Source organism: Clinocottus analis, unplaced genomic scaffold (genome assembly GCF_023055335.1).
Source record: "Clinocottus analis isolate CAN_PGR_092001 unplaced genomic scaffold, fCliAna1.0.p SCAF_6, whole genome shotgun sequence".
NCBI lineage: Eukaryota > Metazoa > Chordata > Actinopteri > Perciformes > Cottidae > Clinocottus > Clinocottus analis.
Window position 1 is genome coordinate 14,690,212 of NW_027176218.1, and position 17,867 is coordinate 14,708,078.

At 43.5% G+C, this 17,867-nt stretch overlaps 1 protein-coding gene across 7 annotated transcripts in view; it reads left to right on the plus strand.

The window, feature by feature from the left end:
- brsk2a (BR serine/threonine kinase 2a) overlaps nucleotides 1–17,867 on the plus strand; it is a 146,690-nt gene that overhangs the window by 111,362 nt on the left and 17,461 nt on the right. For 3 of the 7 annotated variants that reach the window (XM_068602786.1, XM_068602789.1, XM_068602784.1), the window contains 9 exons: nucleotides 2,844–2,960; nucleotides 7,379–7,412; nucleotides 7,517–7,585; nucleotides 9,114–9,260; nucleotides 12,633–12,664; nucleotides 14,631–14,795; nucleotides 16,035–16,132; nucleotides 17,006–17,168; nucleotides 17,435–17,500. In XM_068602786.1, the coding sequence (XP_068458887.1) occupies nucleotides 2,844–2,960; nucleotides 7,379–7,412; nucleotides 7,517–7,585; nucleotides 9,114–9,260; nucleotides 12,633–12,664; nucleotides 14,631–14,795; nucleotides 16,035–16,132; nucleotides 17,006–17,168; nucleotides 17,435–17,500 (891 nt within the window). The remainder of the gene's footprint in view (nucleotides 1–2,843; nucleotides 2,961–7,378; nucleotides 7,413–7,516; nucleotides 7,586–9,113; nucleotides 9,261–12,632; nucleotides 12,665–14,630; nucleotides 14,796–16,034; nucleotides 16,133–17,005; nucleotides 17,169–17,434; nucleotides 17,501–17,867) is intronic. The other 4 variants (XM_068602788.1, XM_068602790.1, XM_068602785.1 and 1 more) reach the window with 3 other exon arrangements.

The following is a 17,867-nucleotide window of genomic DNA, read 5'->3' on the forward strand; positions in this document are numbered from 1 at the left end:
TGTGCTTGGTCTTTTTCTAATTGGGTCAACAGAAGCCTGAGAAAGTTTGAGAGAAAAAAAGGAAGATGGAAAGAGGAGGATGACACAGAGGTGTGCTGGAGGCTAAATTGATGCATTTCGGCTCCCAACGATTGTTAAAAAACCCAATTCCACTGACAATAATGGTACCAGGAAAGCTCTAGTACTTCATGGAAAGGCAGAAACAGGTGTGCTATTTCCGAGGCGTGATAATGTCAAAAAGATGCATTTGAGCCATTAGCGTTAGTTTCAAGTGTTCCCATTTAGATAATTAGTGCCACGTAACGTGTTGTGGCTTAACGAGAGGCAATATTAAACATGGTCGATGTCAAATGTATTACTATGGGAAACATATATTTTCCTTGGGCTTGAGAATTTAGTTATAAAACTGCTCATCACCATAAATATGTCGGGGATATTATAGGGCCGTGAGCCCCGAGAGGACAGACCCATTACAACCTTCTGTAAAACAGAACATATCAGCATGGTACGTGCAAATGATCACAGGCAATTAAGAGCTTGGTGTTAAATTGCAAGGATCATGTCTAACAGCCCCACTGGGGTGCAAACCTTCCTCAGGCAACATGTACACATGCACGTATGCCCTGTAAATTACACTGAACGGCCTCGTAAGAGCGCAGTGTGCGCTGAACAGTGAGGCATGCGCCACAGATCCAGGTACAACTATAGAAACAATGTTATGTTAACATGATGAAGGACAAAAGTCAGCTTTAAATAGTGACCTTCCAGTGGTATTTTCTAGATCTGCTCTGTACCTCTACTTGGTTCTGTATTTGCAGTGCAGCACTAACATTTATATTGTTTAATTTCCTGCATAAATCACCTGTGCAAAAAAAGAACCATTCATGACATTTAGAGAAAAAAAGGAAGAAAAAAGGGATTCCTCCGAGACTTGCTTGTGGTGCACAGCTTCCACTTTTCTGGAAAGAAGAACTAGAGTTCCATTCAAGCTCCATTGCAGCTGTTGAATTTGTTTAACGACGTCTCCTCCTGTATGACATATGAGTGCAACACAGAGATATCCCTGCTGCAAGGCCTGCTGTGTGAGCAAGATTACAGTCGCAAAGTGCAGCCTAATGTGTCAGAGAGGCAGTTTAATGTCCTATTATGGAAACCAGGATCCTGACAACCAATAAAGCATCCAGATGCAATTTGTCCCCTTGATGCTGTCGGTGGATAAATACACTGTTGTCTTCTCTCTTTTGTGGATCCGTCTCTTATGCTTTGGCTCTTTGTGTGTTACTTGTGATAGGCCTGTGATTACACAATGTTAATGCAATGTTTATGAGTGTTTTGGGTAAAGATTTAATGTGCATTATTGCATCGGAGGCTGACAGTTTAGGGATATTTATATATTCATGACTCTGGGACGGTGGTTCTGTCATTCTGTTGGGTCACCTCATGTCAGTAGCAAACACTGTCCTGTACATTAGCCACAATCAGCACTGCCATTGCTGTTGCTTTTGTAGCTGAGCCAATAATTTAACCTCCCTCTGGACCTTGTGTCTACAAAGTTACTATTTGACCTTGTCATGTTTAAACTTCAACTGTCTCAGTCAAACTTCTATGTGCTGGGTGGTCAACATTTTTTTCAGCATTACCTAATCAGGCGTGTTAACGAAGCTAAATGTTTGTTCCTTGCTCGTGTGCTTCGACAGGATTAGCTAAAAGACTAACTTGCGGGCTGCTGACATCACTGCCAAATGATGGTTGTGTGAATTGATAGAGGTTTTAGCCTGGGGAGAACTGTTTTAGATGCTATCTGTGTTTTATTTCAATTATAGCGGGGATCACAGACACTGCCAGTGTGATAACAAACCAGCTGACAGCTTATCCCTCAGGACAGGAAACGAGTTGTACAGCAGCTGATGTCATCTAAGGTTAAACGTCCATTGTGATGAGGCACTCTTCAAAGGCAGACGCATCCAGCTATTGTTCCTCTCCTCTTTCTATCATTAGTCTAAAGAGAAGATGAAAGTCTAGTTCATGACATGCTGACAGCCCTGTGGCTCTATAACTATCCCCCTGATTACAAAAAGCGGAGGGGGGTAAGCAAGTATATTTATATTTAAGAATGTATCAAAGAAAGATGGAAAGATATCAGTGTGTGAACACATGCATTGTCTTTGGAGCTTCCTTCAGCCTTGGTAGATATCACAAGGAATGCACAGTGTGATGTAATATACCCCCAACCCCTGAAGAGATGTTAGACTCCCGATAAAACACTAACACTTCTTTGCTTTTGAACAGTCATTCATCAAAATGGAGATTTTAACCTCCGACACAGCAACAGAGTATGTGATATGAGAAAGATCTTCCTCTCAATAGCCCTTTTAAAGGAGGGAGACGATGTCCGCTGGATATTATCCCCCTCGCTGTGCTTGGCGGTAATGAATGGCGGCTAATGAACACCACCTCCGCGGCCGGCTCCCCTTTGCTCAGCCGGCTTGCTGGTGGCTCTCTGGGAGATGAGACGACGGGGATGAGGGGCAAAGAGGGAGGGAAACAGACGGAGCAAAGGACACAGTGGGGGGCTGTCACACCTCGAACCAGTCCGACGCGGCGGTGGGAGCCCCATAGCCTCAGCATGGGCCGATCAAAGAGAGAGGTGTTGCTGAGAGGTGGAGGGCGCTCAGTAACAGGTTAAGATGCTGCGTTGTTCACAGTTGTGTGCCCCGCTGTGGATCCTCAGGTGTTTGACTATGTAGCACGTCTTCTCCTCTGTTCCCCGAGTTCATATAACCTATAATGAACTCTATCATGTTTCATTAACTGTGTTATGTTTCTGTCTCACTATCTTTCAGCCACAGGGATCTGAAGCCTGAGAACCTGTTGCTAGATGAAAAGAACAACATCAGAATAGCAGACTTCGGCATGGCCTCTCTTCAGGTCGGAGAAAGTCTGCTGGAAACGAGCTGCGGGTAAGTGATATAGATGCAGCGTCTGACTACCAACCTCTGCAACTGACATTTCGAAGATTCTAAAAATGTCTTGAAGGTAGAAAGAGGACATAGTTGGAGGGCACATGGAGTTGTTGGTATGCAACAGAGAGACAGATGAAGAGGAGGGTGGAGAGGCAGTAGAGAATGATGAGTGGAGCCATCAAGCCCTCTGCGAGGTGCCGTGTTATCAAAGCCTCAGTTATCGTGCCGTGTTGATCTCTTGAGGAGGGACTGTTGGTGTCTCTCACAGAGAGTGCTATCTGGCTGTGAGCAGGCCAAGGCCACGGCCACACATTACTGCTCTCTGTCTCCTCATATCTGACGCTGGGTTTTATGATCTGGCAGTCGTGACCATGCCACCCCCATCAATCTGCAATCCACAAGACTGCAATGAATTCCCTCAAGTCACTTTCAAACCCTTTGGAATATTGGCATCCATTTCAGAGTTTTTATTCAACCCCGAAGCGCAGTGAACAGTGCGCAGTCCCATTTGTCATTAAAAGAAACAACTCAGTTGATGATTGTTTACTTGTGGGTGTTTGTTTCATAAACTCAGTGACAGCGTGGATAAACAGCAAGATCTCACTGCAGCACAAAATGAGTTTAATTTCACTCTCACTCACCTGGAATTCACACTGGAAATGAGACGTCAACACGTAAGCACAGCCAATTCTTTGTTTTATTTTGCTCGCCTAACGAGGCCTTGTACGCCCGAAGGGGAACAGGATCATTCAGCGAGTGGAACTCGTGGACTTGATCAATCTTCTGAGGTATAGTTCACAACTTAAAACACATAGAGCATATAGCAGATGTTGTGATCAATATAGAACCCTGGAGATTATACAACACAAGAAAAACATATTGATGAGAGTCATCCGTAGAATAAAAAAAATCTGTTAAGTGAGAACAACACGTGGCGGACATATAACTCAATCCAGGGATGCTGTGGTGGTATGGATAGGCCTGTAGATGTAAACCAAGATTTTTTTTTCATGGTCAGGATGACTCCAGGAGAATCTTTGCTCTGTGGCTACATGACACTGCATACAGGGCTGGGAGATAGAGGCCCTGTGACATCTGTCTCTATCGGGATTATACCTTCAAATCAACCGCAACTGAAATTACACACACTTGCATACACGCAATCCTGCAAACACAGCTCTGGCAAGGCTTAGTTCATCCCTGACCTCGAGGACCCTTTGTCCTCTGCTGGTTTGCTTGTCTCTCTGTCTGTCTCTGACTCCCTTTCTATAATACACACGCACACACATTCGAGTATGTGCATGCACACACACACACACAAGCAATTGAAACTGTTGCATAATTTTTCCGGCAGTAGCGCAGTGCCTAAGCTCTCATGACTCATCGGTAGAGATCAGGCCAACGGAGAGCACTGTGAATTGCTATCTGCAAGTAAAATGTGCACGATTGAGTCATTCTGCAGCCGCAATGACCACGCTGAAGTGTTTCCTTTTCCTAGAAAGGCGGCAGAATGCGACAGCTCTTACTCAGCTTTTTGCATTAACCTCTTGCAGACCAACTGTGTCGATTTGATTGTGTTCAGCTTCTACTCTGAGCGATGCTTCTACCTGATCCAGGTGCAGTGCATCTGCTTAGTCCCCCACACTTGTTGCCGGAGAGAACACAGCGCTGTCTCACAGATGCGCAGATGCAGGCCACACACAGCTGAGCAAAGAAGTTCAGTTTCCGTTCCAGTCTCAGCTCCATCACCCCATGCTGCTCTATTTGTGTGTGTGTGTGTGTGTGTGTGTGTGTGTGTGTGTGTGTGTGTGTGTGTGTGTGTGTGTGTGTGTGTGTGTGTGTGTGTGTGTTGCCTTATGCATGAGGATGTGCCATCCACTGCATGTGTGGTTATTGATTATTCATGCTCTTCTGACTGTCCCATCTCTAAGTGTAGATATGACAGTTTTTAATTAAACACATTTATCTGGCCCCCTCTCACCATGCAGTCGTCTGACACAAATGTATTCCATTTGACACGGGTAATGGAGCTGAGTGAAGATGAGACTGACTCGCCCCAGGTAGAGGAGGGGGGGGGGGGGGGGCTTCGAGCATGTGCATTAATACATGCAGGCATATTCACACGTATAGATGAGCGGAGGCATTGACAAGAACATTACAAATATGCATTCAGGAACACACGCTCCAACCTCTCTCTCTCTCTCTCTCTCTCTCTCTCTCTCTCTCTCTCTCTCTCTCTCTCTCTCTCTCTCTCTCTCTCTCTCGGTCTGCACAAGCCCAGCTGTGAGTTCATCAGTGCTTGCTGTTTGTTTAGTTCTGTTGCTTTGATTGATGAAAGGAAATTATCCAGAAAGCAGCAAGAAGCCGCACAAATCTGGTTAGAAAAATATATTTTTCATGAAGATGAGTTCAGTCTAAGTGTCGCCCCAATATTGCCGGCCGATGCTGCCGATTCTTTCCCTGCTCCATGCTCAAGATGATGATACTCTCCTTGCAAATGGCAACCCGTGCGCTGTGTATACTGTAAGGAACATCTTAAGGTGAACTTGAATAGAAATGTGTTTTGACTCCTGATCCTGACACCTTTCTGTAAACAGTCTAACACTGTTAAGCCCTTTAGTGTAAATGTATGTGAATTTGCATCATTTTTGTTCCCCACAAACTCAAGTCCTTAACAAAATGTATTTTCTGTCGTTATGCTGGAGGGCAAATCACTCACTGTAGAGTACCCACTGTACTTGTATTCACTCAGATTAACACTGTTCCATTTGTTATTCATTGTATGCGAAGTTGGTGTTGTTATGTTGAGAGAGTAAATTATCACGAAAAGACGTCAAGCCATGCACGACTGTTCTTCCAAAGACTGCATGTTTCACTCTTACAGCTCTCTTTTTATGCTGAGTCTATAATTTGAACTCATGGTGTGAGGAGCGAGGGATTTTTATCATGCTAGGAGTTGCATGGCATATGGACTTTTATGGTGGCCAGAATTTTAATGAGGTTTGATATGATACTATTAAATGAACTTTATTTACAACTCTAATTAAGTTCGGCCATTAAATGCAGGTAAAGGACAACAGGAAAGAAGGGTCATGAATACTTATGGATCCTTGCTGCATGACGTAGTTTAAAAGGGTCCCGAAGTCAGGAGATGGACACATATTGAGTGCTTCAATATGGACAAGTTTAAAAGGTGATACATGTGGACACATAGAAAGTAAGCCCTATAATTATGGGTGAGAGTAGAAGAGAGATGAGTATATTCAAAGCATATACTGTAGATGCTACGGCAAATTAAGATTCAGCTCAGATGCTTCTTTCCAGTCTTTACCTTCACCCTGTGTTTGCCACCTAAAGCCCCTGCAGATAATTAGCTTACATTCACGCTTGTGCAGTGGCACTCACAAGGCATAACTACAGCAAATATCAGGCTTGTTTTTTTTTTTTCCATTCCTCGCTCATCTGCATAATGCACTATGACACTTGCAATCAGGAGGGCCATATTTGCATAGGCTCATCGTGTTTGAGCTTCCCGTTGACATGGCGGCAGTGTTTTTTATCGGGCAGTATTTTGACAGCCAGAGGAAGCCGCGCCGTCAGGGTTGGTATTCATGAGTACACATGACGACAACAGACCTAATGGGCGCCATGTTTACAGACTTCAGATAGTCTCTCATTAGAGCCAAATATCCTAGTGTTAGATGAGACTGAGCAGGGGAAGGAGGCGGAAGACATATCATCAGGCGGAGGGGTTTGGGAAGACAGGTGCCTGATTTGCTTTCTGTCCGCCGTCACATGTGGACATATAAAAAAAAGAGCATTGACTTGCCCCCCCCCCCACCCCCCACCCTCCAAAAAAGATTGTATTTTATATTGATGCAAAGCACTCGTTATTTCCTGTTTCCTTTTATTTCAAGGCACTGGATTTGTCAATCTGGCAATGTCAAATAACTGCAAAAGAACCACTGTGTATGTATAGAATGACAAGTATCCTCTAATAACCAGTGGCTGTTTGAGCAGCCGTTGCGAGGTAGCTCCATAAATCTTCATACGATATTGATGTGTCAATCTCGTCATTGGGTTTACTGTCAGCCCATCCAGGTGCAGTAAAGATTAGTGGCTCTGTTCACTGTCTGCAGTGAGAGGATGCCCTTGAGTGAGCAAGCGGGAGGACATCCAAACACCCTCAAGACGTCTAAACTCCTAAAGCACATCTTGATCTATGCTCATTTGAGACATTTATTGTTGGTCTTTTCACTTTTTGATACAATGGTGGGTGACTGTTTGTTGTTTTGTGATCGTATAAACCCTGATAAACTTTGCAGTACAGTACAAATAGAAAAATATTCTTTCCTTTATGGTAATTCCTCAATTTATTCTCTGTTTGCACTTTTTTTTCTCTCTTTTTCTAACAGATCTCCACACTACGCCTGTCCAGAGGTCATCAGGGTGAGCCATTTTTCATCATGTTTTGAGCTTGTTTTCATCGTGCATCCTCTTATTTGAACCAACTCTAACACTCTGCCCTAACCCGCTCCCTCTCTTGTCCTTAGGGAGAGAAGTATGACGGGAGGAAAGCAGACGTCTGGAGCTGTGGGGTCATTCTTTTTGCCCTGTTGGTGGTGAGTGTCAGCTCGTTCTCGACTAACTGATGGTGATTAGACTGACATACAGTTTAAAGTTCTCCTGAGAAAAATGACATAACAAAAATCAAGCACAAAGTGCTGCCTTGGCTTCGTAGCTGAGCAGTATGTCTAGCCTTTCTAACGGCAGTAGTGGATCAAAGGCAGAGAGCCAGTGAGCCTGGTGACAGGACATTTCCAACTTTGCACTGCGGCTGTTGACGTGAAGTTGACCTCACTGTACCTTACTTGCGGGAGGACCTTGAAGCCGCCACGAAGCCTCAACCACAAATTCAGGGTTCAGGAAGTTAAATTGAAAATTGTATCACTTAGTAGGTCTTAGTGGAAAAATGTTTCAGAAACGCCTTCAAGCTGAAATTCTTGCGCAACAGAAGATCAGAGAATAGAGGCATCTTTTTATTCATTATCCTGTATCCACATGCGAACGTTGTATCCATAATCAGGTCTATTCTCCAGCTACATTATGCCTGTGGTTTCCCAGCCATGCAGCCCTGAAGCTTTGTTTCATCAACAGCTGTACTGTAGTTCCTACACACGTCTGCTCCATGAATAATTCATACAGCAAAACTGAAAGAAGACAACCCAAAATAAATATCAACGCTGACAGGGCGGCTTTTGGCCACAGGCCCTGTGTATTTGTCTTTGTTTTTGCCTCTTTCTTTCTCACTTAGTTTGTGTGCGTGTGTATGTGCGTGTGAGTATATTAAGGACACTTACTCTTGTGTTGTGTAAACCTAATGTTGTTTACTGTTGTCTCCATTGTGACCGTACTTCTCTAGCTCCAAACTAAAGTTTCTACTCGATGCTCTTTGACTGCAGATGATTTTTGTCTTTCTCTTGTTTCGTCCTGTCGTCTAGCTGCGAGATAACCATTTGTCTGATTGTGGGAGACACGCATACTCCCCAGCAGTTAGGCAGCGCTCAGATCATCTGTTACACAAACCCGCCCCCCTTATTTCTCTATACCTCTCTTCATTTCTCAGCCTTTCTTTCTGTCTTTCTCACCCTGTTTTTTCTCTTACTCTCCCCCTCCATCTTGTCTTGTGGTGGAGGTTGTCATTCATCAAACAGCCACATCTGTGAGGTGTCAACTCGCTGTGATAAATTACTCTGATGAGAGAATACTAAATGAAGGAGGTAAAAGAGAACGCTGGGTAATTATTAGAAAAAGCCCCGCTTTCGGCTTACCGCTGTTTATTTTTTATATTTTTCATTGTGGCTGAGAGCAGAATGCTCTAATTGGAGAGTTGAAAGTTGAGAAGCAGGCCTGTTCTTTAAGTTGTGCAGGATTTAGACTTAAAATACAGTTTTCTTTCCTCTAGCGAGCCTTGTTAGTCATTCCTTATTTTTTTTTTCTGCCCTTGATCGGGTGAAGGCTTATTTTCTGTTCTCATGCTGCCATTAAAGCAAGTGCCAACTAGTTCTTCTCTACTTTTGTTTATACATCTACATCTTCACCACTATATTTTCCCTGTTCTCACTCTGCTTTTTTCCTACATCTCTCCAGGGTGCCCTGCCGTTTGATGATGACAACCTGAGGAATCTGCTAGAGAAGGTGAAGTTGGGAGTGTTTCACATGCCACATTTCATCCCTCCAGACTGTCAGAACCTCCTCCGTGGCATGATTGAAGTGGATGCCACCAAAAGACTAACGGTCAGTTTAATTAGGAGACTGGATGATAATACATCAATATGAATATGTTCACATATTGTTGGTAGGGATGTGAAAGGCAGAGAGTCAGGATGTGGTCGAGAGAGAGGTGGACAAAGGGAAATGTTCATAAATAATGAAAGTGGCCAGAGATCTCAAAAAGTACAGACTTCACGCGGAGATGTCCTTTGTTTATGGCCTGCATTTCACATTCAGACGACTTACAGAGCTACAGACATGCTCTGAAGTTACTGTTCCTGCAAATATTAGAGGAATAATTCCTCTAAATAGACTTAGAGGAGTGTATATAGTATACACATACTATATACACACCCACCTCCAGGCGTTTTTTTTTTAATCAGTACAGTAAACAAAACAGTTGTCATGCACTTGCCTGAAAGCACATGTGGTGACATACCAACCTTAAGTGGATGCTGATGCTCAATTCATCCATACGATAGCTATCTTTCACAGTGTCAGAATTACTTGACATGACAGGAATGTTAAAGGCACCAGAAAGTCTGCAAACAAAGAGGTGCTCATTTGTTGAGGTTACATATTAAAGGTAGAACATTGACTTGAAAAGTCCCCACCTCCTTGGTATGCTGTATGTACACTATATGCTGTATTTTTCTGTTCTCTCTGCCTGACGAGGACAGGTCACCCTGAGATCCACCCGATATGTCCAGCAGCCTCCAGCGCTGTCCTCGACAAAGGCTTACACACAGACTGAGCTTCTGGGAGAAAATATGCTCCCTTCACCGCCCCCCCTCCCCTGCACAGGGTCTCCTAACAGAGCTCTGGGGATGTGTTGTAACCTCACTGAATGTCAAATAGCCATGTTAGATTGAGTGTTCTGGGAGTTTAGTGGTGACCATCCAGTCAGAGACAAGACAGATACACCCAAGGGGGGGGGGGGGGGGGGGGGGGGTTGGCATCATTAGGACTATGTCATTCTTTTGCTCGGGATTATTTTTCATAATGATGTTGAATGTTGCTTTTTGAATCTAATCGATAAGGTAATTGGACCACAACTACTGGCTGTGTTTCAGTGTGTCTATTGGCACCCCCGGTTAATTACATTTTGCTAGTAGATTCATACAAGTCCACACACAAAGCCAAGGCCCCTCAGAGTCTTGAGTGGGAGGGCACGTATCCAGGCTTAAAGAGCTTAGCCCAATAAAAGCCTTTCTCTATTTCCTGTCTGTGTAGTCTAGGGGCCCCATAGGCGACAGGGCCAGCCGCCTTAACACAGTCTCATCGTCCGTACTGAAATGAGCACAGTCACTGTGGAAAGATCTGCGTTCTGGTGATCCCTGGCCAATGAAGTGGTTTGGTAGCTTATTATATTAAAGAGCACTTCATCACAGGCCTATAATATATTCATGGGGATGGAACGGATGAAGTGCAGAGGTTGTAGGAATGAAAATAAAGGAAGTGTGTGTCTTTTTCGCGTGTCACTGAGAAATGACACTGTAGTTAATCACGTGAATTCCACCGGAGTCTGCGGGCTGCAGAGACAGCTGTTGCTGCTCTTTGGCTGAGCTTGGCTGCTTACATTTTAGGAGGTTTAGTTCTTCTTTTATGTGGTATGATAGACTCAAATTCAAAGTGTTGGAACATCAAAACACATTTTGGAGAAAGTAAGAACTGGATAAATGATTAACTGAGCTAGCTGGAAAGGTGCAAGGTGTAAGATATGGACAGCGTTTTAAGTTAAAAACAAAATTAACTTACATCATCAAACAGAATCTGAAGATGTTACAACGTTGACGGCAAAAAGGTCCATGCATTGTGTTGCTGAGATATCTGTTGAACTGAGAATGCTGAACAGCGAGCCCTGGCCCGTCATGTCTTGTTTTACCACTTGTTGTATCTCGAGAGGCGATCGTGAGTCACTCTTGTCTGCTCTCAATCCTACATGAGAGGATGGAGAGGTAGAGCTGCCTCCGAGGACTATCACGTTGAAGGTACAGCCTGCAAAAATGTATTTGAAGGTTTGTTTAAAGGATTAAATCAAAAGTGTTAGAAATGAGACAATGGCCTGGCTACGGCGGCAGTCCCCATTGGTTCAGAGCTCTGGCACTGGGGTTTGCTCTGGCTGAATATGTGTTACCACATCTCCCCTAACTGAAGGTTTGTGCTTCCCAAAGCTGCAGCCCACAGATATATAAGCATACCTGAACACACACGCATACGCATACCTAGCAAAACCACTGTTACAGCGGCGTTCCCCTCTGCTTGAGTGAAAGCAGCTGGAATTGGTACGGTCACATTCAGAGACTGATTGACGTGATACCAAATTTCAAACCACATCACTTTCAACCCCGTGTGTGATATCAGTCTCTTGCCTCCAGGCCTTTAATAAAAGTGGGGGTAGGCGTAGGTCACCCACTGGCCTGTATCTGACAGGCAGGGTGCCTCCGTCAATACTGTGACCTCTGTGGAAGCACAGAAGATGTACTTATAGCCAGTAAAGGAAGCCTCGCCTTTTCTGTAATTGCACTAATATCACATGAAGGCATTCATCAGTGCTGGAGCACAGAGGTAAATCCTCTGGGATGGTGGAAACATTGAGACATTGATGGAGACACATACCCAAGAACTATGCCGCTGAATAAGTGACAATAATTAGAGCTGTTATCTGTATCTCCCGTGGTTCCCCAACAACAGCATGAGCAAATTAAAAAGTCCCGGCAGTGACATTGATCCTGTTTCCCTCTGTGGGCAGTTGAAACACTGTGGTGTCATTCTAACAGACATCTTCCTTTGTTGCCCTTTTGATCACTGTTTCTGTCTCTTTCTGTTTTTTCTTTGTTGGCAAAAGACCATGTTGACAGTGTTGGTGACAAAGTGGCCACATTAAAAGTGTGATGACAAGAGTAGTATTGAGAGAGAGAGTGTTTGTGTGAGGAAGAGAGAAGGGAAGAGAATGGCAATGGGAGACTCCCTTTAGACCAGAGGGCTTGGCAGGGTCAGCGGTCTGTGTGAGGAAGATAGTGTTCTCTGTTTGTAGCTCAGTGGTACCACCTCTCTGTCATACTCGTACTGCATCCCTCTTTTTTTCTCAATACGTTTTTTTTTCTTCCCCATTATTAATATTTGAAGGCCTCATTATTTACTTCCATCATTTAATCTGGCAGTATTGTTCTATTGTGTTTCTATTAAGCCAGTTAGCTCAGGGTTCAATGAACCCATTCTGCACCAAACATTTCTACACACAAGCAAATACACTGTGCATTCAAGTCTTTCCTCAATGATTCTGTTGAATATAATTATTGTCTTTGTACCAAAAAGATGATTGAATTATTCAAATAAAATGCATCACGCTGTTGCTGTACTGACCTGCCGTTTCTTCTGTCATGTCTTTTACAGTTAGAACAGATCCAGAAGCACACATGGTACATGTAAGTACGCTGTCTTTCCTTCCTTTCAATACCCTCCTCTTTTCACCTTTCCTCTCCTCTTTTCTCCTCTCCTCTCCTCTCCTCTCTAGCTTTTTCTGCAGGGGTCATAGACCTCAGGGAAGCAACCACATGATAAATGGCTTTGAGTTGCAGCCCTGTACACAAGAGCATATTTGAGCAGGGCATGACTCCACTCTCTGGGATGTGGGGGTAAATTGGTAGTGCATGAAAGAGGATGTGCAGCATATGGTCAACTGAACAGGGAGTAAAGGAGAGGGAACAAGCGAGGAGCTGGTGGAGGAGAAACCCACATAACCTCAGTGTACCCTTCGTTTAATTTTCATTACAGGGTGCCCCACCTTTTTAAGCTAACATAAATCTTTTGAGAACATGTATGGTAGAGTTCATCATAAATTATGCTCAGTCACAAGGTTTTTTAATGGGGAACAAAAGCATTCATGTTTTTTTATATATAACATTCAGTTACACTAATAGGTGTTTGTAAATGTTAATATCCTCTCTCCAATAACCAGATTATCATCATTTTATAATTAGATTTCTTCAAAGGACTTCAAAGATTCATTACCCTGCAAGAGCAAAGATAAATCAAGTTGTACGCTCTGAGAAGGGGTTGAGTTGTGGTTTGTGTCGTGTACTGAAAGATCATGCAAACAGACAGCGAGGCTGATAAAAGAAGCAAGAGGAGACAAGAGAAGAGCTGGGAGAGAAGACTAACGTAATGTCATGTTAGCCTGTGAGGAAGTTGCCAGGCCGCCCATCCCTGCATGGCAGGCTGGCTGGCAAAGAGTGACTGGATGAATGCGATGGGAGGGTTTTGTCTTTCAAATGTGGCATTAACCTTTTCCCAGAAACAGCTTACACTGGTGGCTAAAAATGAAACCTTAAAAAAACATCACACAAGCTCCAATATTCAAATTGGCAAATCCACGCCTATTGTTGGTTAATTAGTTGTATTAGTTGGTGAGCTTCCTAACAACCTGCAGCTGGGCAGAGCAGTGGTGCTGAAAGGATGGTGCCAGGCCAAACTCTTCACCAGGAAAGCTAATGATGGCCAGTCGACAAACATTCACTCGGTCACACCGAGCTGGAATCACTACACTTGTATTAAAGCGCTTATTAAATGAGTGGTCAACACCCTTTTAGAACTGTAAAAACCTGAATGGGACCTTATACCAGTCATTAATGTAGGTTGCAGAGCTGTTGTAGTAAACTGCATTTGTGTTTCTAACAAATAAACCGCCAACTGAGTGTAGTTTAAAGTGGGTGACTCATTTCGCTCATGTCAAACGTGTCCACACTCTATTGTTTCATTGCTGTGTCTGTGCGTATTGGATATCGAAGATGAATCTGTTCTTTGAGATTGACATGTAAAATGTTCCAGAAACGGTGTCAGTGCAAATAAGCCTTTCATTTTAAATCCCAAAACATAAAGTCATGGTAGTGATCTCCCTATATACGGAAAGACAAAAGAGAGACAAAGGAAAGTGACATAACTAGGAGAGTGTCTTGGAAGAAGGAGAAGATAATGATGAAACTAAGTTTGGAAAACAAGCCAGGAGAAGACAAAGAGATTGCAAAACACACCAGCATGTCTGTCTGCATCTTTTCGAGCACGATGACCCCTGTTCACCCTCTGAAGCTTTCATGCATAATGACTTCACCTAGGGAGAATGCGTGACTATACAGTTTCATAACGTAAAACCTTCCTCATAATGAGACAAACTTCCAACCAAGAGGCAAACCATCACTGAAACACTTCACACACTACACATTCTGTTTGCCACACATACTTATTAGATCTGTAAATCTGACAAGTGAGATTAATATTGCCTCTAATGTAAACTGTATTAAAATAGTGTTGGTCAATGTAGCCAAACTTAGAGTAGTAGAGGCAATAAAGGCTGACGATATCATGAAGTGTGTTGTGATTTCTTTGCATTCCCAGAGGGGGGAAGAACGAACCAGAGCCAGAGCAGCCTGTGCCCAGGAAGGTGACCATCCGCAGCCTGCCCTCTGCAGATGACATCGACCCAGACGTATTGGACAGCATGCACTCCCTCGGCTGCTTCAGAGACAAAAACAAACTGCTGAAAGACCTGCTGTCAGATGAGTGAGTGACAGGAGGGGCAAAAAGGAGGGACGGGAAAGAATTGGGATGAAGAAGATTGGAGGTGTGGTTTGGTGAATGAAAAGGCGTGAGTGGTGAGGGGGAAATTGAGGACGGGGGTCAAAAAAGTGCAACAGTTTGTTGAAAAAGGAAGAAAAAAAATGAAAGCAGCTGTAGACGGGGAGAAGAGGACGGGGCTGTGTGATGGCGCTGCAACAGAAGGCCGGTTGTGTGGCGTCCGTATGCACAGTCGGCCTTGGTTTCCCCCAGCTCTTGTGAAATCCTTTGAGGCTGTCACTTTAGATATCAGTAGCTATAGATCACTTAACTGTTATCCCACCGCACTTACACAGCGACGGGATACCTTCCCTCCACAATGATCCTGGCTTGCACCAGGAAAAAATCCCTTGGTTCTTATTGTTTAGGTTCATGTTACTTATGTGTTTTTTGCTCATGTAAATAGGCAATTTTACAGTGTTTCTTACACTTCTTTTATTATTATTATTATTATTATGGGCATACAGATGTGGTTTCCTTTGCTTTGCTTTTCTGTCTCCTTTCTCTCTGTTTTACATTTCCCCGGCCTTTTTAATTTAATACTAAATGAGCATTACTCTTTCACTTTCTGCCCACCATCTCTTCCGTTTGCCTTTTTTCTCCTGGGAGCATCCCATAATAGTGCTGGACTGGAGGAAAATCTGTGGTCTCTATCTCCCTTTCCTTGGTTCATTTTAGCTGAAGTTGCAAGTCCTTGTCTCTTTGCCTCCTACTGCTTTCCAATCTGTCTTTATTACAGACGACCAGTCCCTGGGCTTTTTGCATAGAGAGCCCTTTAGGCTAAAGACATTTGGCTTCATGATTTATAGAGAAAGTAAAGGATGAACTCATAATGTTTTGATACTTTCATAAACTTACTCGTAGACTCTGCATATGGAGATTCATCCTGACAAATGTATGCAGAATATTATAATATGGCTTAATGAGCTGTAAAACTAAACTTTTCTTTTAATGGAGACGTTTTAGTGGCAGTTTCACAAAGAACCCAAAAAGATTAAAGGATGTTAATCATAATGATGGTTGTTCTGATTTTTTTTTTTGTTGCTTTTGCACAAATGTATATGGATGCCTGATGCCTCGAGTAATCTTTACATGTTTGTGTTTGAAATGACCCAGCATGTTCAAATCCACTTTTTATTCATTTCCATATGTCTCAGTAGACTTTGTATTGTCTCCGCTTTGCAGTGACAACCAAGAAAAGATGATCTACTTCCTGTTACTGGACCGTAAGGAGCGGTATCCCAGCCAGGAGGACCAGAACCTACCCCCTCGCAACGAGATTGGTGAGACTGAAGAGACGAGTGCAGATTAAGAATGTAACATTGTAGGATATGAAAACAATTCCAGAAAACATCATAGCAGGAGAAAATCAGTAAACACATTTCTGTGACTTATTTCTTAAACTTTTAACGGCTTTTAATCAAGTTGTTGATATACAGACAAAGCAAGCCAATTTAAACAAGAATAAGTACTTCAAAAAGGTAACTCATAAATGCTTCGAGGATCTGAACTGTTCTGCAATGTTTTCCTCGTTCAGAGGAAATTGGATCAGCTCCGGTAGTGGTGCTCTCCAGTCGAATTTTTGTCTTCTGTTTGTTGAAATAAACTTCTGAATGAAATATAATAACAGAAATTGAAGATGTCAATTGGCCATATTTGAATAACTGTCAGCCGCGACTGCTTCGGTTCAGATATTAACTCATCAAAAAAAGGTATTCTTCCGTTCCTCCGCCACAGCGCAGCACAGATTTCCACCCACGGAAATCTGAGCAGAGACAAAGATGCTCTACTTAGACTTCTGCCAGAGTTATTTTCTGACAACACAAGCACTGCAATAGGAGTGTGATGCACAGAAGTGTGTGTGTTGCATGTGTTTGTGTGCTGGTAGATACCAAGATTTTGATTAATAGACTTCCTCTTCAGTGAATGTGATACAGTCAATAGGGTGGCCATTAGTTCAAGATCTGGGAGGAAACCATTCCTTATTCATTATTAGTGAACATGCCAATGTGATCAGCTCCGAACATCACTCAAACGCTCACGCACTTAAGCAATGCACCAAAACGCTGGATGTTTAGAAACGGCCGCATTAACGGGCAGAGACGTCATTTAAGTTGTGTTGATTCTGAATCGATCTGTTTCACTGACTCACACAGATCCCCCAAAGAAGCGGGTGGACTCCCCCATGTTGAACCGTCACGGCAAGAGGAGACCCGAGAGGAAGTCCATGGAGGTGCTCAGTGTCACAGACGGAGGCTCGCCCGTACCGGCAAGGAGGGCTATCGACATGACACAGCATGGACAGAGGTACGCATGGAGGTGAACAGAAAAAGTCTATACAATTTTCAAATGAACAAATGGAGATAGACATGCAGTAGCTGTGTGCGTGCGTGTGTGTGTGTGTGTGTGTGTGTGTGTGTGTGTGTGTGTGTGTACAAATGAGTGTGTGTGTGTGGAGGATCTCGCAGCCCAGTGGTGTTAGAGCAGGTCTAACTGGCTGTGGCTCTGGTGTCAGCCGGCTAGATTGTGGACAAACATCCACAGAGACTGACGCTCTGCTCGCTTTGTCTCCTGTCTCACTGTAGTAAATCAGTGTACAGTAAAAGCTTGGATATTCCTGACGCCAGTACAAAACGCAGCAAAGAAGAAAGGTATTCACTTGCCACTCACCCCTCACTCGTTCACCTCCTCTTGCTCTGTGTCTCGCCCCGCTACGCAAGGAGAGATTCCACGGCAGCAGAAAGATGCAGTGGTGCTTTCTGTTAAAAGGATGCTTCGTTTAAATGGTGATGTATGCTGCATGTGGCGGCTCCACAAGTCTATTTTATTAAATCAATAACTCATCTTCAAAAGGAAAGAAGCTGGGTCTAAACAGTGTCAACCGTTTTGGGGTGGCAATTGCTAAAAATTGACATAACTCTCGCAATTTACTTAATTTTCAAATGGAGTAACACAGTGCATCTATAAGTCAGAGCTTGAATATCTACAACCCCCCCTTTTCTGGTCTTGGCTCAATTA